The sequence below is a fragment of the Neofelis nebulosa genome, chromosome 2 (genome assembly GCF_028018385.1).
Source record: "Neofelis nebulosa isolate mNeoNeb1 chromosome 2, mNeoNeb1.pri, whole genome shotgun sequence".
In the NCBI taxonomy this organism is placed as follows: domain Eukaryota; kingdom Metazoa; phylum Chordata; class Mammalia; order Carnivora; family Felidae; genus Neofelis; species Neofelis nebulosa.
In genome coordinates, this window is record NC_080783.1 from 194383409 (window position 1) to 194401490 (window position 18082).

An 18082-nucleotide genomic window follows, 5' to 3' on the forward strand; every position below is an offset into this window, starting at 1 on the left:
CCTTGAGACTCATCTGGCAGCCTGAGGACCCCTGGGGGCTGCCCTTCCTGCCATCCTCCAGCTTCTCCGCCTAGCCACCAACATGGAGCCCTCTGTGGGGGGCGAGGCACCCTGCGTCACTGGCCCTCCCCTGCCTACCTGCCCACCCCCACCCCCACCCCCACAGCCAAGGTGTGGAGTAAGGCGTCCTCCCTGGGCCACTTGCTTCTGTGCACATTGCGAGCTTCATGAAAGGATCAGAGCCCTAAGCTCCTCTCACTCATGATTCCCAGATAGGGGGTTCTGTGGTCTTCTAGGTCAGAGGAGGGTCTGAGGCACAAGACAAGGGGTGAGTTAGCTTTGATGGAACTGAAGGGAAATTCAGGGGCAGGGCACAGGTCAGGGACACATGGGTACCAACTGGTGTCAGTCCAGAGTACAGGCTCTGGAGCCAGACAGACCAAGGCTTGGATCCTGCTCTCTAGCCGTGTGACCCTGGGCCAGCCCCTTTATTACTCTGTGCCTGAACTGCATCATCTGTGAAAATGGGACAGAGAGAAAGTCTCCCTCGTAGGCTTTTATGAGGGGTGACTGCAAACAGTCCACAGCAGACACGCAAGCCAGGGCCTGCACCTGCTGAGTACTCCACAAGCATTAGTTTTAGTACTGCCTGTGATGCTGATTGACAATGACAAGGGTGATGACCAAAGGGACCAGCAAAAGGGAACAAAGCCGGCACCGTGGGTGGATTCCAGAGCCCTGCTGGACTTACTTTCCTTTGTGTATAAATGAGGGAGCTGAACTAAACCTCTGGTCATTCCAAACCAGATGTCACGTGAGGTTGTTTTGAGAAATCTCTGAAATTGTTCCGAGTCCTAAACTGTAGCCCCCAGGCTCAGCCAGGACAGTGGTTCCCGGGAGTACTTCTGGAGCACTCACCTGGTCAGAGCAACTCATTCCTCTGACCTCAGATGTCCAGGGGACAGCTCAGGTGGTGACAACCAAGGGCAGCTGGCTGGTGTCAGCACCCCCGATGGCACCGCTCACACAGCCGTAGGAAGGCGGTGGGGGCCAGGGGAGCAGAAGATGATGTGGGTGTGATTCCTTTGTTCCCCGGATGAGAGGTGGGGCAGCCGGGCGCCCGCGGGTACAGACACGGAGGTTTGTTCATTCTCTGCCCCTCTCTCCCAGGACGCATCGGATAACCATCACCAACTTCTGCCTCGGGAAGCATCTTGTGAGCGAGGGGGACCTGCTGAAGGACCAGCGGGGGAGCCCCGCCTACATCAGCCCAGATGTGCTCAGCGGTACGTGCGGTGTGCCAGGCAGCGGGCCCCGAGGCCCCCACCCAGCCAGGGTGTGCAGCAGTTGGTTCCTTCAGCCGGGCGGGTCTGTGGGCAGGCCTGCGCTAGGTGTGCCGGGGCTTCGGTGGTGGTCCAGACCAGTACTGTCCCCCTGTGTGCAAAACTTGGGGCCTTATGGGAGAGGAAGATGGTGACCCTCACACCGGTGCCTGGTTAATTATTCTCTGAGATCAGTGCTTGGAAGGAATGAAACATATTTCTGTGAGTGTGAACAATGGGTACTTGAAGGACTTTCCTGAGGAAGTGACATTGGAGCTGTGATTGGAAGGATACAGAAGCACTCGAGGGGGTGTGACTGGGCAGAGGAGCACAGAGCAAAGCTGGAGGGCCGTGTGGCTGCTGCTCCGAGAGGGAGGGGGGGTGGGGCAGACTAGCAGGGCCTGAGCGAGAACATCATCCCCTATTTCAAGTGTAAAAGGCAGCCATTGAGCAGGTCTTTACCCTGTGCCACCGTGAGTTTGCATTTCAAAGACATCTTTCCCTTTGTTCTGTCCCTGCCTTAGTTGGGTTGGCTCTTCATTTGTTCCTTCCTTCCTTCCTTCCTTCCTTCCTTCCGCCCGTATTTACCAAGGGCCTACCCCGTAGAAGGCCCTGTTCTAGACACTTCAGATACAACACTGAACAGGCAGACAGACATCCCTGCTGCCATGGATGGTGAGCTGACTTTCTGATGGGGCTGAGACAGATAACACACAAAATGAAAAAGCCAGCTGTGTACTGACTGCCTCCTGATCGTATTGCTAAGCGCTAGGCGCTATGCTGAGCACACGACACACATTATCTGTTTAGAGCCACACAGCTACCCCGTGAGGAAAATATTCCAAGTCCTTTTTTTACAGATGAGCAAAGGCTAGGAGAGATCAAATCTCTTGCCCAAAATCAGAGCTAATGGTAAACGGGAGAACTGAGGCTCCAGCCCGGGGCCGCCTCCTGCCCAAGCCCATGTCCGACTGGGCTTTCTTTCCTTTCCCCTGCGTCCTTTGCCACATCGCGTCTCTGAACCTTAGGGAACCAAGGGCTCCACCTCAGTTCCCATCCATTCCACACGGAGCTTCCGAGGTTGCCACCGGGGCCGTCATGCCCGGCACGCACGCACGTACCCCTCCTCGTGGTGACAGAGCTGCCCCTTCCCAGGCCATCACATCCTTGCGGGGAGCAGGCTGCCGTAACCCGCCAGAGCATTTGCAACACCTTGGAGGCCTCCCCCAGCTGAGGCCTCTGCTGCAATGCCAGGCCTCTCCTGGGCAGCGCTGCCACTCTCCAGGACCTCGGGCTTTGGGTTGGAGTCACTGTGGCCCTGCTAGAGGGATCCAGGCACCACAGGTGCACCCCAACTCCCTGGGGACCAGCCCAGCCCGGACGCCCTCCACGAGACTCCCCAGCTCATCCCTGTGGGTGGCAGAGCCAGGATGATGAACCGGGCCTGTGACGTGGGGCCTGTGACTGTGTGGGCTGGGGGCAGAAGGGGCCCCCAGAAGGGGCAAGAGGCCCTTGGTCAGGCCTGCTCAGCGATGCCAGGCTAGCGTGTGCAGATACTGCCTGTAGCTGCCGGTGGCCTGTCTCTGGCCCTTCCGGATTCATGCCAGTCTTGGAGGATAAAACAGGAGCCCAGTGGTTCAGAGAGAGCCCTGGACCAGAGACCAGAGACCCGGCCTTCAGCCCCCTTCTCCTCGTGGGTTAAAAGCAGAACGCATTGCCGCCTCCCCTCCCCGTGTGGTTAAGAGGATGGAGCAGAAAGATTAGTTACTTACATGTCCTGCCCTCTGGGCTCAGTGCCGAGGTCAAGGTCGGCCACTTCTCTTCTTCTGTGTGCGGAACGTAGCCTCAGGCATCGGGCCTGGAGCTGTGAAAGGGCACACATGACCTTGCCAGCGTAGAGTTTATAGTCTGGTTAATAGCTGCGTGATGTTGGAAAAGTTACTGACTTCTCTGGGCCCCAACTGCACATCTGTCTATAAACCAGGGATGGCAATAGCCCCTACTTCATAAGGTCCTGTGGGATCAAATCAGGCCTTTAACCTGCCGTCTGGCTAATAAACATTGGCTGCAATTATCATTACAAAAGGAAGGCTGGAAGTTCAGCGTTCCCTCAAAAGCGAAGCTCAGGGAAAGGTTGCCTGCCCAGGCAGGGCTCCCGGGAGAGCTTGTCTGCTGGAGGGGGCCTTCCATCCCCCATCCAGGTCCGGGCAGACGTCCTGGGGCTCAGGCTGAGGGAGCCCACACTGCCCCAGCCGCGGTGCCCCTGCATCCTTGGCCCCCGATTCTTTCATGGGCGTCCCGGCAGGAGCCACCTGCGGCTGCTGCAGGACAAGCCGGTGCCTTTTTTGGAGCCATACTAAGAGTAGTAGCACAGACGGACTCTGTTGGTGACCCCACATGGTGGAGCAGGGTCCAGAAAGGGGCTGCCCTTGAGTTGACCGTGGGGTCAACCGCACAAGGTCACCCAGGCTGCTCTTTGGCAGGGCCGGGGTGACACAGCCTTGGAGAAAGCGTGGCAGAGGCTCATCCCCACAAAACTGCCTGCCGCACCAGCCAGGGCAAAGAGACGCTCACTCCCCATGTGGCCCTGTGAGGCCGGCTTCCTGTCCCATTTTGCAGACAAAGGAACAGACTAGATGAAGGAGGCCCGTGGAACAACACTTGTGTGCACAGGTGCCATAGACGCCCATTGGTTAAGCCGCTTGACCCTCAGCGGGCCTGGAGAGACCTTCAGAGCCAGTATCTCCCATCCCAAAGGTGTCTGTGGCCACCCAGGCAACTTCAGGACCATCCAGGGATCCTAGATGTCCAGGCGCTGCCTGGTACCCAGGAGGTGACACTGAGGCGCCTGGCAGCATTTCTTCCATGCCCTTGGGGGGCTGAGTCACATTCTGGGGTCTGGGCTGCCGCCGAGTCAGCTGCTGTGCCAGGCAGAATGCTGTCCAAGGACCAGGCGGGCGGGGAACTTTGAAAGGCCTCGGTTCTGTTTTGTTTGCGGGAACAGGTCAGGCAGTGACTGGCACGGGAGGAGCTTAAGTACAGGTGGGTGCGTGGATGGCTTGCCCCGAAAGAGGCAGTAGCAGGGCTTCTGTGGCCGGTCGTGTGGCCTTGGACAAGTGACATTCCCGTGCCTCGTTCTGGAAAAATAGAGACAATATCTAATTCATGGAGTTTGATGGAGACATAATGAAATAAAAGTGTCTCTTCCAATGCTGTTACAACGTGGTTGCTCAGTTAAATGTCTGCTCCCTTCTATTTTGCAGGGACGGAAACTAGCACAGAGAGTTAACTAGATATTCATTCCTTTAGCAAAATATTTGGGTCCGTGCTAGGCACCGGGGCTCAGCGGTGAGCCAAGCAGAGAGGCGCCTGCATCTGAGAACTTACCTCCTTCTAGTGGGGAAGACGAGGGAGGGGATCCTTACAGATTGGGCTAAGTGCTTTGGGGTGAGGGGATAGTGATTGGGGTGGGATGGCTAACTGGTCCCGAACCGGGTAGCTCTTTGTTCTACACACACTACTGGCCACCTGCTCTGCGAGCTGCTTTGCTGGGTGCTGGGGCCACAGACCCAGGCCCAGCCCCCAGGAGCTCGCAGCCTGGCAGAGCAGGGCCGGTGTGCAGGTGGGTGGCCTTCGCAAGGCCCAATGTAATCCCTTGTCTTCTGGGAGTCGCTCCAAGGTGGGGCATCAGCCTGCATGGAGGTAGAGGGAGAGAGTGACAAGGTAGAGGGGTCCCATGGGTGGGATTTCAGGCAGGTGGCTGGTAGGCTGAGGGAATCCCAGCACTTAGCTCTTCCCCGGCTGTGGGCTGAGCGTGTGCGTGTCCATGTGCCCCACAGGCCGGCCGTACCGGGGCAAGCCAAGCGACATGTGGGCCCTGGGCGTGGTGCTCTTCACCATGCTTTACGGCCAGTTCCCCTTCTACGACAGCATCCCACAGGAGCTCTTCCGCAAGATCAAGGCCGCCGAGTACACCATCCCTGAGTGAGTCCTGCTCCCTGGGGAGGGGAGGGAGGCCCAGCCCTCAGGCTTGAGGGACAGAAACAACAAAGTGAGATTTGGAGTCGTGGGTCACAGAGACCCAGCACCAGCCTGCACCGCCTGAGCCCTCTCCCTCTGCCACCATCAGGGACGGGCGGGTTTCTGAGAACACCGTGTGTCTCATCCGGAAACTGCTGGTCCTTGACCCCCAGCAGCGCCTCGCCGCGGCCGATGTCCTGGAGGCCCTCAGTGCCATCATCGCATCGTGGTAAGCGGGCAGGTGCTGGGCCAGGTGGAAGGCTGGGTTCTGCCCGGCCTTAGGCACTGCCCATCCCGTTCGGAAAAGCAGCCTAAGGTTGAGCCTGCTTCTTTGCCAGACAGAGTCAGGTTTCCAGATTTTCCCCATGGGCAAGATTGGAAGTGTGCCGGCAGAACTCAGGGTCAAGCATCTCCTGCATGCCAGTTAATGCCAACTGTGGGATTGGCATTATCTGACAGCCTGTGAGGTAGAGATGTCCCCCATTATTGGATGAGAAAACTGAGGCTTGGGAACAGGTCATTCATGTCAAGAATTTGCTGAGCTCTGATCCCCCCAGGTCTGTCTCAGAGCAGTGGGGACCTGGCCTTTCTGGGCTCCGGCCAGCGGGCCTGGGGAGCAGGGGCCAGGGCTGCCCGCAGCCAGCCCGACTCGTCTGTCCCCTGCAGGCAGTCCTTGTCATCTCTGAGCGGGCCTTTGCAAGTGGTTCCTGACATCGACGACCAGATGAGCAATGCAGACAGTTCCCAGGAGGTGAGTCGGGAAGGCCAGATGGGCCATTACCCTGTCCCAAGGGACCAGCGTCCCGGGAGGACAGGCATGGCCGGGGCAGAGATGGCAGCTCCCGGCAGGCCACAAGGCCGCCGTGGCCTCAGCCTCATCCTTTGACGTAGGAAAGGGACACTTAGGTCCTCGGTCTGAGCTGCCTGGGGCCTGCCTTGCATCCGGCTCGGTTGGCAGCCGTGCAAGAGCGCCGTGGGGCAGTGGAGGTGGGGGCCCCGCCTGGCCCTCTCTCAGCTTCCTCTTGCTGCCCAAGCCCTGGCCCTGCTGTGTGCTGGCCCTTTAAACAGCCACATTTCTCTGCCTCTGACTCACAGAGTCTCTCTCTCTCTCTCTCTCAGCCTTTCTGCTCTTCCCTTTCCAGATGATTCATTTTCTCCCAGTTTTCTCTCATTTCCTGCTCCCTGCAACGGAGAAAGTGCCGGGCCTGGGGTGGGGGCAGAAACCAGGGCCTTTGACAGCCGCTGGCAGGTGATCTTAGGGTGCCCCCTGGAGGGCAGGGCTCGGTGAGGCCTGGGAGGGCTGCCGTAAGGCCCCTCCCCCCTCCCCTCCCCCCTCCCACCCACCGCAGGAGGAGCCTCCTGGGACTGCACCAGAGACCACTGACCCTTGAGAAGAGAGTTGCAGGCCCTGCCCTGCCTAGGTGCCACCGCCCCCAGTGCATTCCAGTGGGTCCTCCCCACAGGCCCGGGCGCCCCGTGTCCTTATCCTCCTTTCACGAAAGAGGAAACTGAGGTTCAGAGAGGTGAACTAATCTTCCCAGTCACACAGCTCAGAAGTAGTGGAGCTGAGACTTGACCCCAAGTTCCAGTCCAGAGCCCTGCCCTCCCCGTGTGATGACCAGCATGGGGACGGACCACTTTGGTTTGCTACCATCTGCCTGGGTGCTCCAGGCTCACCCAGGTGGTGAGCCCCCAGCCCCAGACCCCTCTTAGCACTTGACTTGTATGGGCCCCCCGCCCCCCCCCCCCCGGCCTCTCGAGACCGCCTCTGAGGGGGGACTCCTGCCCCTCTTCACAGCTGAGGAAAGTAATGCGACCTCTCCCAAGGTCAGTGGGTTAGGATCGGGGTGGGGGGGAGGGATCCGGCTCACGCCCCAGCCCTGTGCTTCAGCTGGGGCGACCCCCAGGACGGCCAGCAGGCTAGGTCCAGGCTGGGTGGAGGGCTTCGGGGACCCAAACTGCGGGCCACCCAGCCAGACGCGGTCCAAGGGGCTGCTGCCTGGGGAGGGCAGCCTCTGGAGCCGAGTCACCTAACACAGGCTCCCTGCTCTTCTCTCCCCCTCCACCTCTCTCTCTCTCTCTCTCTGTGTGTGTCTCTGTCTCTGCCCAAAGGCGAAGGTGACCGAGGAGTGCTCCCAGTATGAGTTTGAGAACTACATGCGGCAGCAGCTGCTGCTGGCCGAGGAGAAGAGCTCCGTACACGAGGCCCGGAGCTGGGTGCCCAAGCGGCAGTTCGGCAGCGTGCCCCCCGTGCGGCGGCTGGGCCACGACGCGCAGCCCATGAACCCCTTGGACGCGGCCATCCTGGCGCAGCGCTACCTGCGCAAGTAGCCCCCTCGGGCAGGGCGCCAGCACCACCCGCCAACCTCTTCCCGGCCCCCCCAGCCCCCCGGCAGGCGGCCCGAACTCTCTCCCAGGCCGCGGCGGGGACGGGGCAGGGACAGCGCAGGTCACACAGGGGGTCAGCAGAGGTACCACGAAGCTACCTTGGGAATGATTGCTTGATTGTTTGGTTTTTTAATCTGAGAAGCCTAGATAACTAATCTGCTTTTAATCATGACGTTTTAATCTACCTCTGGCTCTTTAACCATGCTGTCTCTGGACTGAGTGAGAGGGAGGAGGAGGGAGCCCGCCCACCGCCCAGCGGCCAGGCCGGGGCGGCTGTCCCCCACAGACAAATAAGCTGAAGGCGCAGCTCGCTGCTGGCTCCCAAAACGAACGCCCACTCCCCACCGCCCTCCCCGGCCCCCCCACCCCCAGTCTGTTTCCATCCCTCCCCTCTGACCCCAGGCCCCTCAGTCCAAGCTTTGGAAAACCTTCACCTCATCTTAAGCAGAATTCAGATATATTTATTTTTGTACTGAAACCAACTTCTCTCCCATCTCTAGGTGGCTCCGCCCATGGCCACTCCCTGCCCCCCCCCCCCCCGGCTGGACAGCAGGGAGTCCACCGCCCACAGATGGGCCCCCTCCTCATCCCCCAGGCTCAGAAGCCCCTTCTTGCCGGCCCCCCCACCTCCAGCCCACCGGTCCCTCCTGTTTCTGGTGATGGGGAGGCCTTTCTAGACTTGGTTCTCTTTCTCCCATCTCAGTAGCTTCTCTGAGGTGCTGTACACCCTCGCGTTAACCCTGGTTTCCTTCTGCACCCCTCACCGTGGTACCGAGGTGACGTTGACAGATGTGAAAGGGGTGCCTGGTGGTCGGGCGGGGAGGGGCGTGCCGGGCTGGCCGTGGACAGACGGGCCCTGCCCGCACGCCCTCTTGCTCCCCACACCCCTCTGTGTTCGCGGAGCGGTGGGGACATCTCCCCTCCTGTTCTTGCCCCATAACGGATGGGGTGTCTCTCCCAGCAGACCCTGGCCAGGCCCCTTCATGTGGGCCGTGGGGCTTGTGGGGAGAGCTGCAGGGCCTGGGGGGTCTGCCTGGCTTGAGAACAGGCCTGTTGCCCTTTTTGAGCCGAGATTTTGAAGTGGATGCCCGTCTTGCCAGAACACTGTTCTCACCAGAATGCCCTTCCCTCCCGCTCTCCCTCACTGGACTTGGCCTTGCCCAGGGCCAAGCAAAGACCCCTCCTCTGGCCTACCCCCTCCAGGCACCCCCAGAAAGGCTGAGTGTGCACTTCCAGGCAGCCCTGGGCCCCTCAGGTCCTTCCTGTCTGTTCTCGTTCCCCAATGGGGAGGTGACCGCGGCCTGTGTGACCTTGTTTCCCAGAGTGTGAGCCGCCCCCCCCCCCCCAAAAAGCTGACTCACTGTGAGTGACTTGGGCAAGTTCCCAAACCTCCTTGTGCCTCAGTTTCCCCATCTGGAAAAAATGGGGCCACCTCTTGCCAGCAGTAGCAGGGCCGCCCATGCCCCTTCCTCCCCATGCCCCGATCCCAGCACTTGGGCGCCTCATGCCTCTGCCTCAGTGGGTCTGTGGGAGCCCGCCTGAGCCCAGCACTTACTCCCCCTGAGCACGAAGCCCTGCCTCTATCGGCTGGCCAGCGGCTGAGAGCCAGGGCGTTGTGCTGCAGGGGCAGGGGATGTCCTCTTTTCTATATTTATTTCAAAAAGTCTCCCAAGGGAGCAGAAATGCAGTCTGGCCTAGGGCTCCCAGCCCCTGGGACTGTCCTCCTTTGAGGGTCTCAGCCGGGCCCCTGCCCAGACCCTCCGGGCCTTCTGGCCACGTGCCGGCTCTCCCCTCCTTTTCAAAGCAATACCCTCCGGGTCTGCAGGGCCTTATCAGACCGGCTGGGCCTCTGGGTCAGCCCACGTGTCTGATTGGGTTTGTGTCAAAGCAAACGGGAGGAGGCTGGGCCAGCCCTCACTGGGCGTCACACAAGGGGAGGTCCTGTCGTAAAGACACAAAACAAAACAGAAAAAGTCACAAAAAAGTTTGTATAAAGACATATTTTTGTACTACACGGGGACTCTTCCTGCATGTCAGCAATAAAACTTCCTGACCTGGAGCCGGTGTGGCCTGTGCCGTCTGCTGTTCTTGCCCTTCTCACCTGTGTGTCTGTGCTCCACCCCCCCACCCCCCCCCCCCCCCCGGCCCCCAGCCAGGCAGCGCGGGCTTCCTGCAGCTCTGCCCCCCCCCCTCCAACCCAGGACAACACCCCTACCCCCAGTCGCCCAACCAGCGCCACCGCCTGGATGGGGGACCGGAACGGGGGTGCGCACCCCCACCGAGTGCCCCAGGGTGCTCTCCCTGCTTGGCCTGCTCAGCCCTGGACCGGTGCAGGCAGGAGGCAGCCCGGAGCGGCCGCTCACAGAGTAGTGATGTGGGAGCGACCACCTGGGGTCGGGGGGACCTGGCCAGCCAGACTGCCCATGCGCCCACAGGCCCATCCAGGGCAACTGGGGTAAGAAGGGCCAGGCAGGCCTTTTCCTGCACTGCCCTCCCCCCTCGCTCCCTTCCATAGGAAGCCACGGGGCTTCCTTCCTTCCTTTCTTTCCTTCCTTCCTTTGTCTGAATTTAGACTTTGCGGATGGAGCACGGAGCGGTGACGCTGGAGGTAGGCCGGCCCCTCCCTCCGCACACCACAGTGCCCCGGAAGATGCATTTCTATGTTGGGGAACCCACACACAAGAGGAGCAGAGCTCCACGCCGAGGAGCCCCCTCCCAGTCAAGCATCCACACGGCAAGAGTGAGAAGGCCCTGGGTCTCTACAGGTACTCAGAGCCGCCTCCGGCCCCTCGCCCGTGCCCTCCACCACGCCCACCCGGCAGCCAAGTGGCCCCCACCTCCCTGGTCACTCCCAAGTCTACACACATTTCCCCCGTCTCACCTGACCCGTAACTTGGCTGTCGAGCTGTCCCGATGCTCGGCCAGAAGGCACGCCCGCCCCCAGCGCGCCATTGCCGCACTCTGGCTCTGCCGGCGGCTGCGCCTGGGCCTCGTCCCCATGTCCGCCTCCTTTCTGTCCCCCCACCTGATCAGCCCCAGTTCCGTGAACAGGTGTCTCCTGCGCACACGCATGGATCAGGCTTTCCACTCACCGACACAGGCAGGGACTCTGTTTTGCTGACTAGCGTGTCCCCCGCACCTAGAACTGGCTTGGCGTGCAGCTCGCGCACCAGAACTGTTGGTTCGTTGATCTAAACTTATCAGATGGCTCCTCCGTTTTTATTGTGAGCCCTGGAAGCCACGGAAGGGGAAGGTACCAGAAAGGTGGGGGGGGGGGGGGGGGCGCGGGGGCGATCAACAGCCTCCTCTGCTCCTGAGAAGTCCAACAAGAACTGAGCAGTTTCTATCAGCTTTAGCTACCTCGCGGTCTCCAGCGTATCAGGGAAGGCAGACTGGAGCTGCCCAGCTCTCTGAGGTGGGGAAAGGAGGGAATGGAGTCTCGGTGGCTCAGTTGCTCAGGTTCCAAAACCAACCTTGCCTTGACTTCTTGCCCCTCCTGCAGTCCTAACCCACTGCTAATCCTGTCACCAGCCAGGCAGAATCTGACCACTTCTCCCAGCCCCTCCTGTTGCTTCCTGCTCTCCCCGCTCCCACCCTGCCCCTACAACAGCCCAAGGGCCACACGGCAGCCAGAATGAGCCTTTGGGAAGTCCGATTTTGTCCCCCTCCTGCTGACACCTCTGATGGCTTCCATCCCACGCAGGATAACATCCAGATGTCTGTCTGTGTCTTAGAGAGCTCCACACCACAGGGCTCTACACCTGGCCTCCCTCTGACCTGTGGGCCCCCCACCCCTCCTCACTCCCTGTGCCAGCCACACTGGGCTCCTTGCTGATCCCAAAGGAGGGTTCCACCTCAGGGCCTTCGTATAGGCTATTACTTCTGGAAGCCTCTTGCCCCAGATACTTACATGGCTCCTTCCCTGGCTTCCCTCTGCTCAAAATGTCACCTCCTCAGAGAGGCTGTTCCTGAACATGTGGCCTTCTCTAACCCCTCACCCTGCTCTGTGTTCCTCCACTGGGCTTATCACAGCCTCATATCAGATCCTATATCAGATTATTAGTTATATCTGTCTTCCCTCCTCAAACGCTGAGCTCCATGAGGGCAGGACTCCTTGCTGTGCATCTGTGTGGGGGCGAGGGAGTTGGGGGGAGCTTATCAGAATGACAGGGGTGCTGCTGGCATTTGGGGGGGGTGCGGAGACAGCCCCACAAGGCAGGCAGATTCCACATCCTGCACGACATGAGTGAAAAGTTGTTTACAATGACCAGAGCCAAGAATCTAACTCCCTCTTATACATAAACACAAAGGACTGGCAGACACATAACATACACTGAATCTTCTGGGAACGCAACCCCTGTGTAAAAGCGGAGGAAATCGGTACTCGGTCTTGTTCAGAACTTTACCAAGAGCCCTTCACCGTTTCCGTGACACCACCGCAATGTCCCAGTGCCTCAGAGCTGTCACCTGCCTGGCAATTGACCCCGTCACAAACACAGATCATTACCTTTCGTTTATATTACGTTGTATTTTTAATTAGATGTGGAGGTGGGTATATTAGCCATAAGTTTCGTTTCAGGGGCATAAAAGCAGCAACATAAAGTATTGTGAAAAGGCGGCTTTGGGTCTGACTGGGTGGAGAACCGTGACCTAAAACGGCCCCGTGGAAGGCTGGTGGGGAGCTTGGGCTCCGAAGTTCACGTCCAGACCCCACCCCTGACAGCCACATGACCACACACACGTGCTTGACCTGAGCCTCACTTTCCTCCTCTGTACAATGGGAGTCATGCTACAAACTACACAGGGTTACCGGGGGATCTGAAGGTGAAATGTGCACATAGCACTTCGCTAAGTACCAGCTACCGGGAGGGCACTCGTACCCGTAACTGTTACTGTTCATTGTGCAAACTCCACTGTGCCCTCTGCCCAGCAGCTGTCCCAGGCTAAAGGGCGTTCAGAGGGCTGGGCAGGTTTAAGGAAGCCATTGGTTGGTCACCTTCTCTCCTCCGTCTGAGACCCAATCAGCTCCTGAACCCCTCAGTGGGGAGGCCCCAGTGTCAGGAATAGAGCTGCTGAGGCCAATCCCCAGCTCAGCCACTGGGGAAGGGGGCAGGGTCGTGTCCTGCGTGGGGCTTTGAAAACGCCAGCCCTCCTGAGATCCCTCCCACAGGTCTGTTTCTCTCAGTCCCCTGACCTCCCATCAAGACCTGTCTTGGGGCGCCTGGGTGGCTCAGTTAAGCATCCGACTCTCGATTTCAGTCAGCTCAGGTTATGATCTCACAGATCCGGGAGCTTGAGCCCCGTGTCAGGCTCTGTGCTAACAGTGAGGAGCCTGCAAGGGATTCTCTCTCTCCCCCTCTCTCTGCCCCTTCTGTGTGCACACCTGTGCTCTCTCTCTCTGTCAAAATAAACATAAAAAAAAAGACCTGTCTTTTCCTGTGTTTCATCTTAGGATCACTCTCTGTGCCTCCCAAGGTGACAAATCTCAAGTCTCACAGGCTGACAGGAAAGCAGAGAGGGAGCCCGCAAGCAGGCAGGGGGGCAGGCCTCAGGTCAGAGGCCGGCAGACAGGGCGGAAAATCAGCAGGTGGACCGACGGGAGGCACGCCAGGCCGTGATACATGCGCAGAGACCCGGGCAGCACAACAGGAAAGCAGGCGGCTGGGCAGACCCGCGGCCAGGCTGGCGGGCAGCGCGAGGCAGGCCGAAAAGCAGATAGGCAGGTGGCCAGGAGGGCATGAGGCTATGGGGATGGATGGCCTTTGGGCACATCCCCCGGGGCCGCCCGGAGCAGCCCTCAGCCGCTTTTGAACCTTTCCAGGGCCAGGCTGCTGCTTCTCCCACCCGGCCGAGCCTGACCACACGCAACCCCCGCCTAGGGAAGGTGGCGCTCTGGGCCCAGGAACCGGCTCAACCCCCACTCTGCTCCAGCCTGGCCGCCTGCTTCACCAGGGCCGTCACGCCTGACCCACTCCAAACACACAAGTCACACACCAGTCCAGATTCAGACACCTGTGTCTGCAGGGAGCAATCCCCAGAGGTCCGCATAGCACGCTCACGGCTTAACACGAGTGTATCCCGATCCGATGCCACCCTCACAGGTCCGGCGGGGGGGGGGGCACGCACGTGGAGCCCCACGAAGACACAGGTGCAAAGGGAGGCACAGCATCCTCAAGGGGGGTCGCGGAAGCACCGCCGCAGCACGCGCCACTGTTCACTCGGGTGGGAGGCATTCCGCAGCTCGCTGCACCCGTGGAAACCCACCGGTACCACAGCCAGTGGTTAGATTCTGGCCTCACCCTCGCCTCTCCGCTCAGTGTGCCATGGCCCCCCTTGCCCTCGTCCTGGCCGACTCCTCCTCCCACCTCACCCGTCTCTCGCCGACTCCTCCACGAGAGCCCTCGAGGTTGCGGCATCCGAGCTCAGGCTTCGGCGGCTTACTCTTCCCTCCCGGCCCCAGAGGTGATCCCACCCGCTCCCGGAGTGTCCAATCCATCTTAGGTGTTGAGGGCCCTCAACTGCGTGTCCCGCCCAGACCCCTGGCGGCTTCCTCCCTCTGCCACCACCCCTGGGTATGTGGGGGACATTGCGTATCTAACAATCTAGCCTGAAGCTCTGCCCCCAAACCTGCTCCGCACAGAAGCGCCCTCAGGTGTTCAGGCCCAACATCAAGCCGTCCCCCCACATTTTCCCTCACGTCCACTGTCCACGTCCAAGGCGGGAATTGTTGAAAGCCTTCCGAAGACCGAAGACCGCTTGAAGGTGATGCCCTCACCTCCTCCAGGGGGCCTTCCGAGCCAAGCCCCGGGGCGCTGTTTGATCAGATGGCCGCAGTCGCTCACTGCTCTCCCTGTCGCGGCCCATGCTACACTGAGCGCCCACGGGGGGGTCTCTCCAAAGTACGTCAGGACCCGTGACACTCCTCTGAGACTCTCAGGGTTCCCCACCACACTGACGGTAAAGTCCAAGCACCCTCCACTTCACCCCAAGACACTCCTGCCTCAGAGCTGGCCCCCACTCCTGCCCGGACACTCCCCCCCCACCCCCCCAGATCCCGCAGTGGCAGGATTCAGGCCTCGCCTCCAGTGCCCTCCAGGTGTTCTCCACCACCCTCTGAGCCTTAACACCCAGGCTACCTTTATCATGTAATGTCTGTAATGTCCTTTCCATGAGGGCAGACATTTGTGTTCTGTTTATGGCCCAACGAACTCCCATTACTAGGAGGTCCTGGGCAGATGCCCTCAGTTAGCATCTGCTGATGAGTGGCTGTATGGATTTATCCACAGCCGTACCCACACCCACACAAATGCTCACAGACAACACGAAAATGGACGTGCACACATACACATATGGGCAGAAATGCCTCCGCGCACATACACAAAACACCCAGGAGTCCTTTCCCACCCCCATGGGGGCCAGTCTTCCCTTTCTCCATCTAGATCTGCCCTCTGCTTGAACCCAGGCTCAGGACTGGGAGTGGGGGGTCTCCAGCCTGGACAGAGAGGGGGGTCACTGGCCCACAGGCCTCAGGCAGAGCCTTCAGCTATGTCTGCAATTTCCTCTCCCCCTTCCTTCCCTCCTCCTCTCTGAGGCTCCCGCCAAGAAGGCCTCCCCCTCACCCCAAGCCCCAACACAGGAAGGGGGGCCCAGCAGGGGGGGCTGAGAGTCTGAGCAGGAAGAAGCCTCAGGCCGCACACGCGGATCACACAACACATGGTACCCTGCGCCCAGGCGGGCATGGATGCGGCCGCATCCCGCATCGGCAGGTTTATCCGGGAGCGAAACGCGTCACTTCACTGCCGCCTGCTCTTGTGAAGGGCACAGGGGGCCAGAAGTTCCAGGCTGGGCTCTGCAAGGCCGGCCTGCGCCTGGCTCCCAGCCGGACTCCAACATTCATTAACCCTGTGTGACAAGATCTCTGCCAGCTGGACACACTCACCCAGCCTGGGCCCTGGGAGGAGGGCATGAGAGCCCCCTTCGTTGTAAGTTGAACATCTGGGGGAGGACTGGAGAAAAGGAGCAATCTTCCCTGGGTGAGGGGGCCTCCTGGGAGGAAAAGCAAGGTGTAGAGAAGGGGTTAAGAGCCCGGGGCTCTAGAGGCAGAGAGCAGTGGATTCAAATCCTGACCGTTTGGTAAAATTATTCAACCACTCCGTGACTCAGTTTACTTATCTGCCAAGTGTCGACAATAGTACTCACGTTCTAGGATTGTTAGAATATCGTAAAGGGCACTCACGCACTGCCTGGCACCCAGGCAGAACTTCATCCTACTATTATTGTTGTTATTGGTAGCTTGGGGGCGGGACGCTGCCACCGGCCTCCCCAGCGGTTTCCTGTGGGGGAGCCGGCGGCCCCGCGGGCCTCGCTCCCCCTCCTCCCAGTCGCTCGCTCCTCTCCCCTTCCTCTCCCGGCCCTTTTCCTCCCCGCCTCCCCCCGCCCCGCCCCGCCCCGCCTCTTTCCTCGGAGGAAACTTTCCGCCGGCTGGTCCATCGGCCCGTGTCCGGCCCGCGCTGCCGCGGCCTGGGAGCCGAGAGGGGCAGGCGGGGCGGCCGGGACCGGACGGGGCGGCAGCGGCCGGGTCCAGGGTGTATGCGGCGGCCGGACGCGCCGGGGCCGGCAGCCGGGAAGCGGGGCGCTGACGGTGAGTGAGCCGGGGCCTCCGGGCCGCTGGGTCCCCGCGGGGCGGGCTGGACGGGAGAGGGAGGCGGCTTCCCCTGCCGGGAGCCCGCCCTGGGAGTGGGGAAGGCGCTCGCGTCTCTCTCCTCCATCCCACTGCCGGGACGTCGGAGCGGGGCCTCATTTGGAGACCCGACGAGGGGGCGGAGTCTTCTGCGGCCCACTCCCCTGACCCCTCCAGTTAGAGGGGCGTCTGCGCCCTGGGAAAGGGTTCCCCCAGGCCGGGCCCAGGTCTGTAACGAAGTTAGGGAGCTGCTGTCGCCAAGGTGGGCCCTAGGGCTGCTCTTCCAGGGAGGAGCTGCCCGGAGGAAGCGGGTAGGGGCAGCTCTAGGCTGGGGATTGGGATCTGACCTTGCTGACCTCGCAGGCTGGCCGGGGGGCTGCCCTTCCACCCCCGGAGCGCAGCATGGACGCCCCCCGAAGGGACATGGAGTTGCTCAGCAACAGCCTGGCGGCCTACGCACACATCCGCGGTGAGGGTGGGCCCCGGGGGGCACGGGCCCCTCCCTGCCCCTCTGAGCCCCCACTCCACCCCTTCCCTCCCCACCTCCCTGCCCCCCCCCACCGCCCGAGGGCGGCTACCTACTCTCTCAAATAAGGAGTACTGTCCTTGGCCCCCAAACTTAGAAGCGGGGGGAGCTCCCCTAAATGGAATGGGGAGCCAGGGCTCCTGCATGACTTCTGCCCTCTGACCCCCAGCTAACCCCGAGAGCTTTGGCCTCTACTTCGTGCTGGGAGTCTGCTTTGGCCTGCTGCTAACGCTGTGCCTACTAGTCATCAGCATCTCCTGTGCGCCCCGCCCGCGGCCCCGGGCCCCTGCTCCGCGCCGGGACCCCCGCAGCAGCACCCTGGAGCCCGAGGAGGACGACGACGATGAGGACGAAGAGGACACGGTGACGAGGCTGGGCCCCGACGACACGCTCCCAGGCCCAGAGCTATCCGCCGAACCCGAAGGGCCCCTGAGCGTCAACGTCTTCACGTCGGCAGAGGAGCTGGAGCGGGCGCAGCGCCTGGAGGAGCGCGAGCGGATCCTTAGGGAGATTTGGCGCACCGGACAGCCGGACCTGCTGGGTACTGGCACGCTGGGGCCCAGCTCCACGGCCACAGGCACCCTGGGTCGTATGCACTATTACTGACCCGTCCTGCTCCCGCTGCGAGGCACTCTGAGTACTGGTCAGGGGAGTGAACTCAGAGCTGCCCCAGGACGTTGGAACTGCCCCTGCCTGCGGTGCTATGGAGGCCCCACCCCCCACAGCTTCCTCAGTGCTGTTGCGCATGGATCCCCACCTTCCGGGACCCCCAGTCCTGCCAGAAAGCCCGTGGGGGACGACAGGACACAGGATCCCCAGCCTCTCTCTGGGGACCGGTTAAGAGATGAAGTGACCAATGAAAACTGCATTCTCAGTGAGTCAGTCTCCCTCCGTTACTCCTGCCCCCAAGATCCCCCAGGCTCCTGCCCTGCAGGGGGCCCCAGGGTTGAGACCCTCCTCGACTCTTTCACCAGGCTGACCACCTCCATCTACCCACCCAACACCTCAGCACACATGCTTGCATTCAGTTCACAGACTCTGCAAAAACACACACTCCACCACCTCACAGCCTCACGCACAAAGAACAAGTTATCACTGGCATTCCTTCCTCACAGATGCATTCCATCCCGCCTAAGGAAGGCGTGG

The 18082-nt window shown here is 60.8% G+C and overlaps 2 protein-coding genes across 5 annotated transcripts in view; both read left to right on the forward strand.

The window, feature by feature from the left end:
- The window catches only part of STK40 (serine/threonine kinase 40), a 40654-nt gene extending 30865 nt beyond the window's left edge, over nucleotides 1-9789 (forward strand). For all 4 annotated transcript variants that reach the window (XM_058718057.1, XM_058718055.1, XM_058718056.1 and 1 more), the window contains exons 7-11: nucleotides 1171-1286; nucleotides 5162-5306; nucleotides 5452-5571; nucleotides 6009-6093; nucleotides 7455-9789. In XM_058718057.1, the coding sequence (XP_058574040.1) occupies nucleotides 1171-1286; nucleotides 5162-5306; nucleotides 5452-5571; nucleotides 6009-6093; nucleotides 7455-7673 (685 nt within the window). In that variant the 3' untranslated portion in view covers nucleotides 7674-9789. The remainder of the gene's footprint in view (nucleotides 1-1170; nucleotides 1287-5161; nucleotides 5307-5451; nucleotides 5572-6008; nucleotides 6094-7454) is intronic.
- Nucleotides 9790-15438: 5649 nt separating this feature from the next.
- Nucleotides 15439-17814, forward strand: EVA1B (eva-1 homolog B). Its single transcript, XM_058718064.1, has 3 exons — nucleotides 15439-16371; nucleotides 16774-16879; nucleotides 17106-17814. The coding sequence occupies exons 2-3, from the start codon at nucleotides 16813-16815 to the stop codon at nucleotides 17540-17542; spliced, it is 504 nt and encodes a 167-aa protein (XP_058574047.1). The 5' UTR covers nucleotides 15439-16371; nucleotides 16774-16812; the 3' UTR covers nucleotides 17543-17814.
- The last annotated feature ends 268 nt before the right edge of the window (nucleotides 17815-18082 follow it).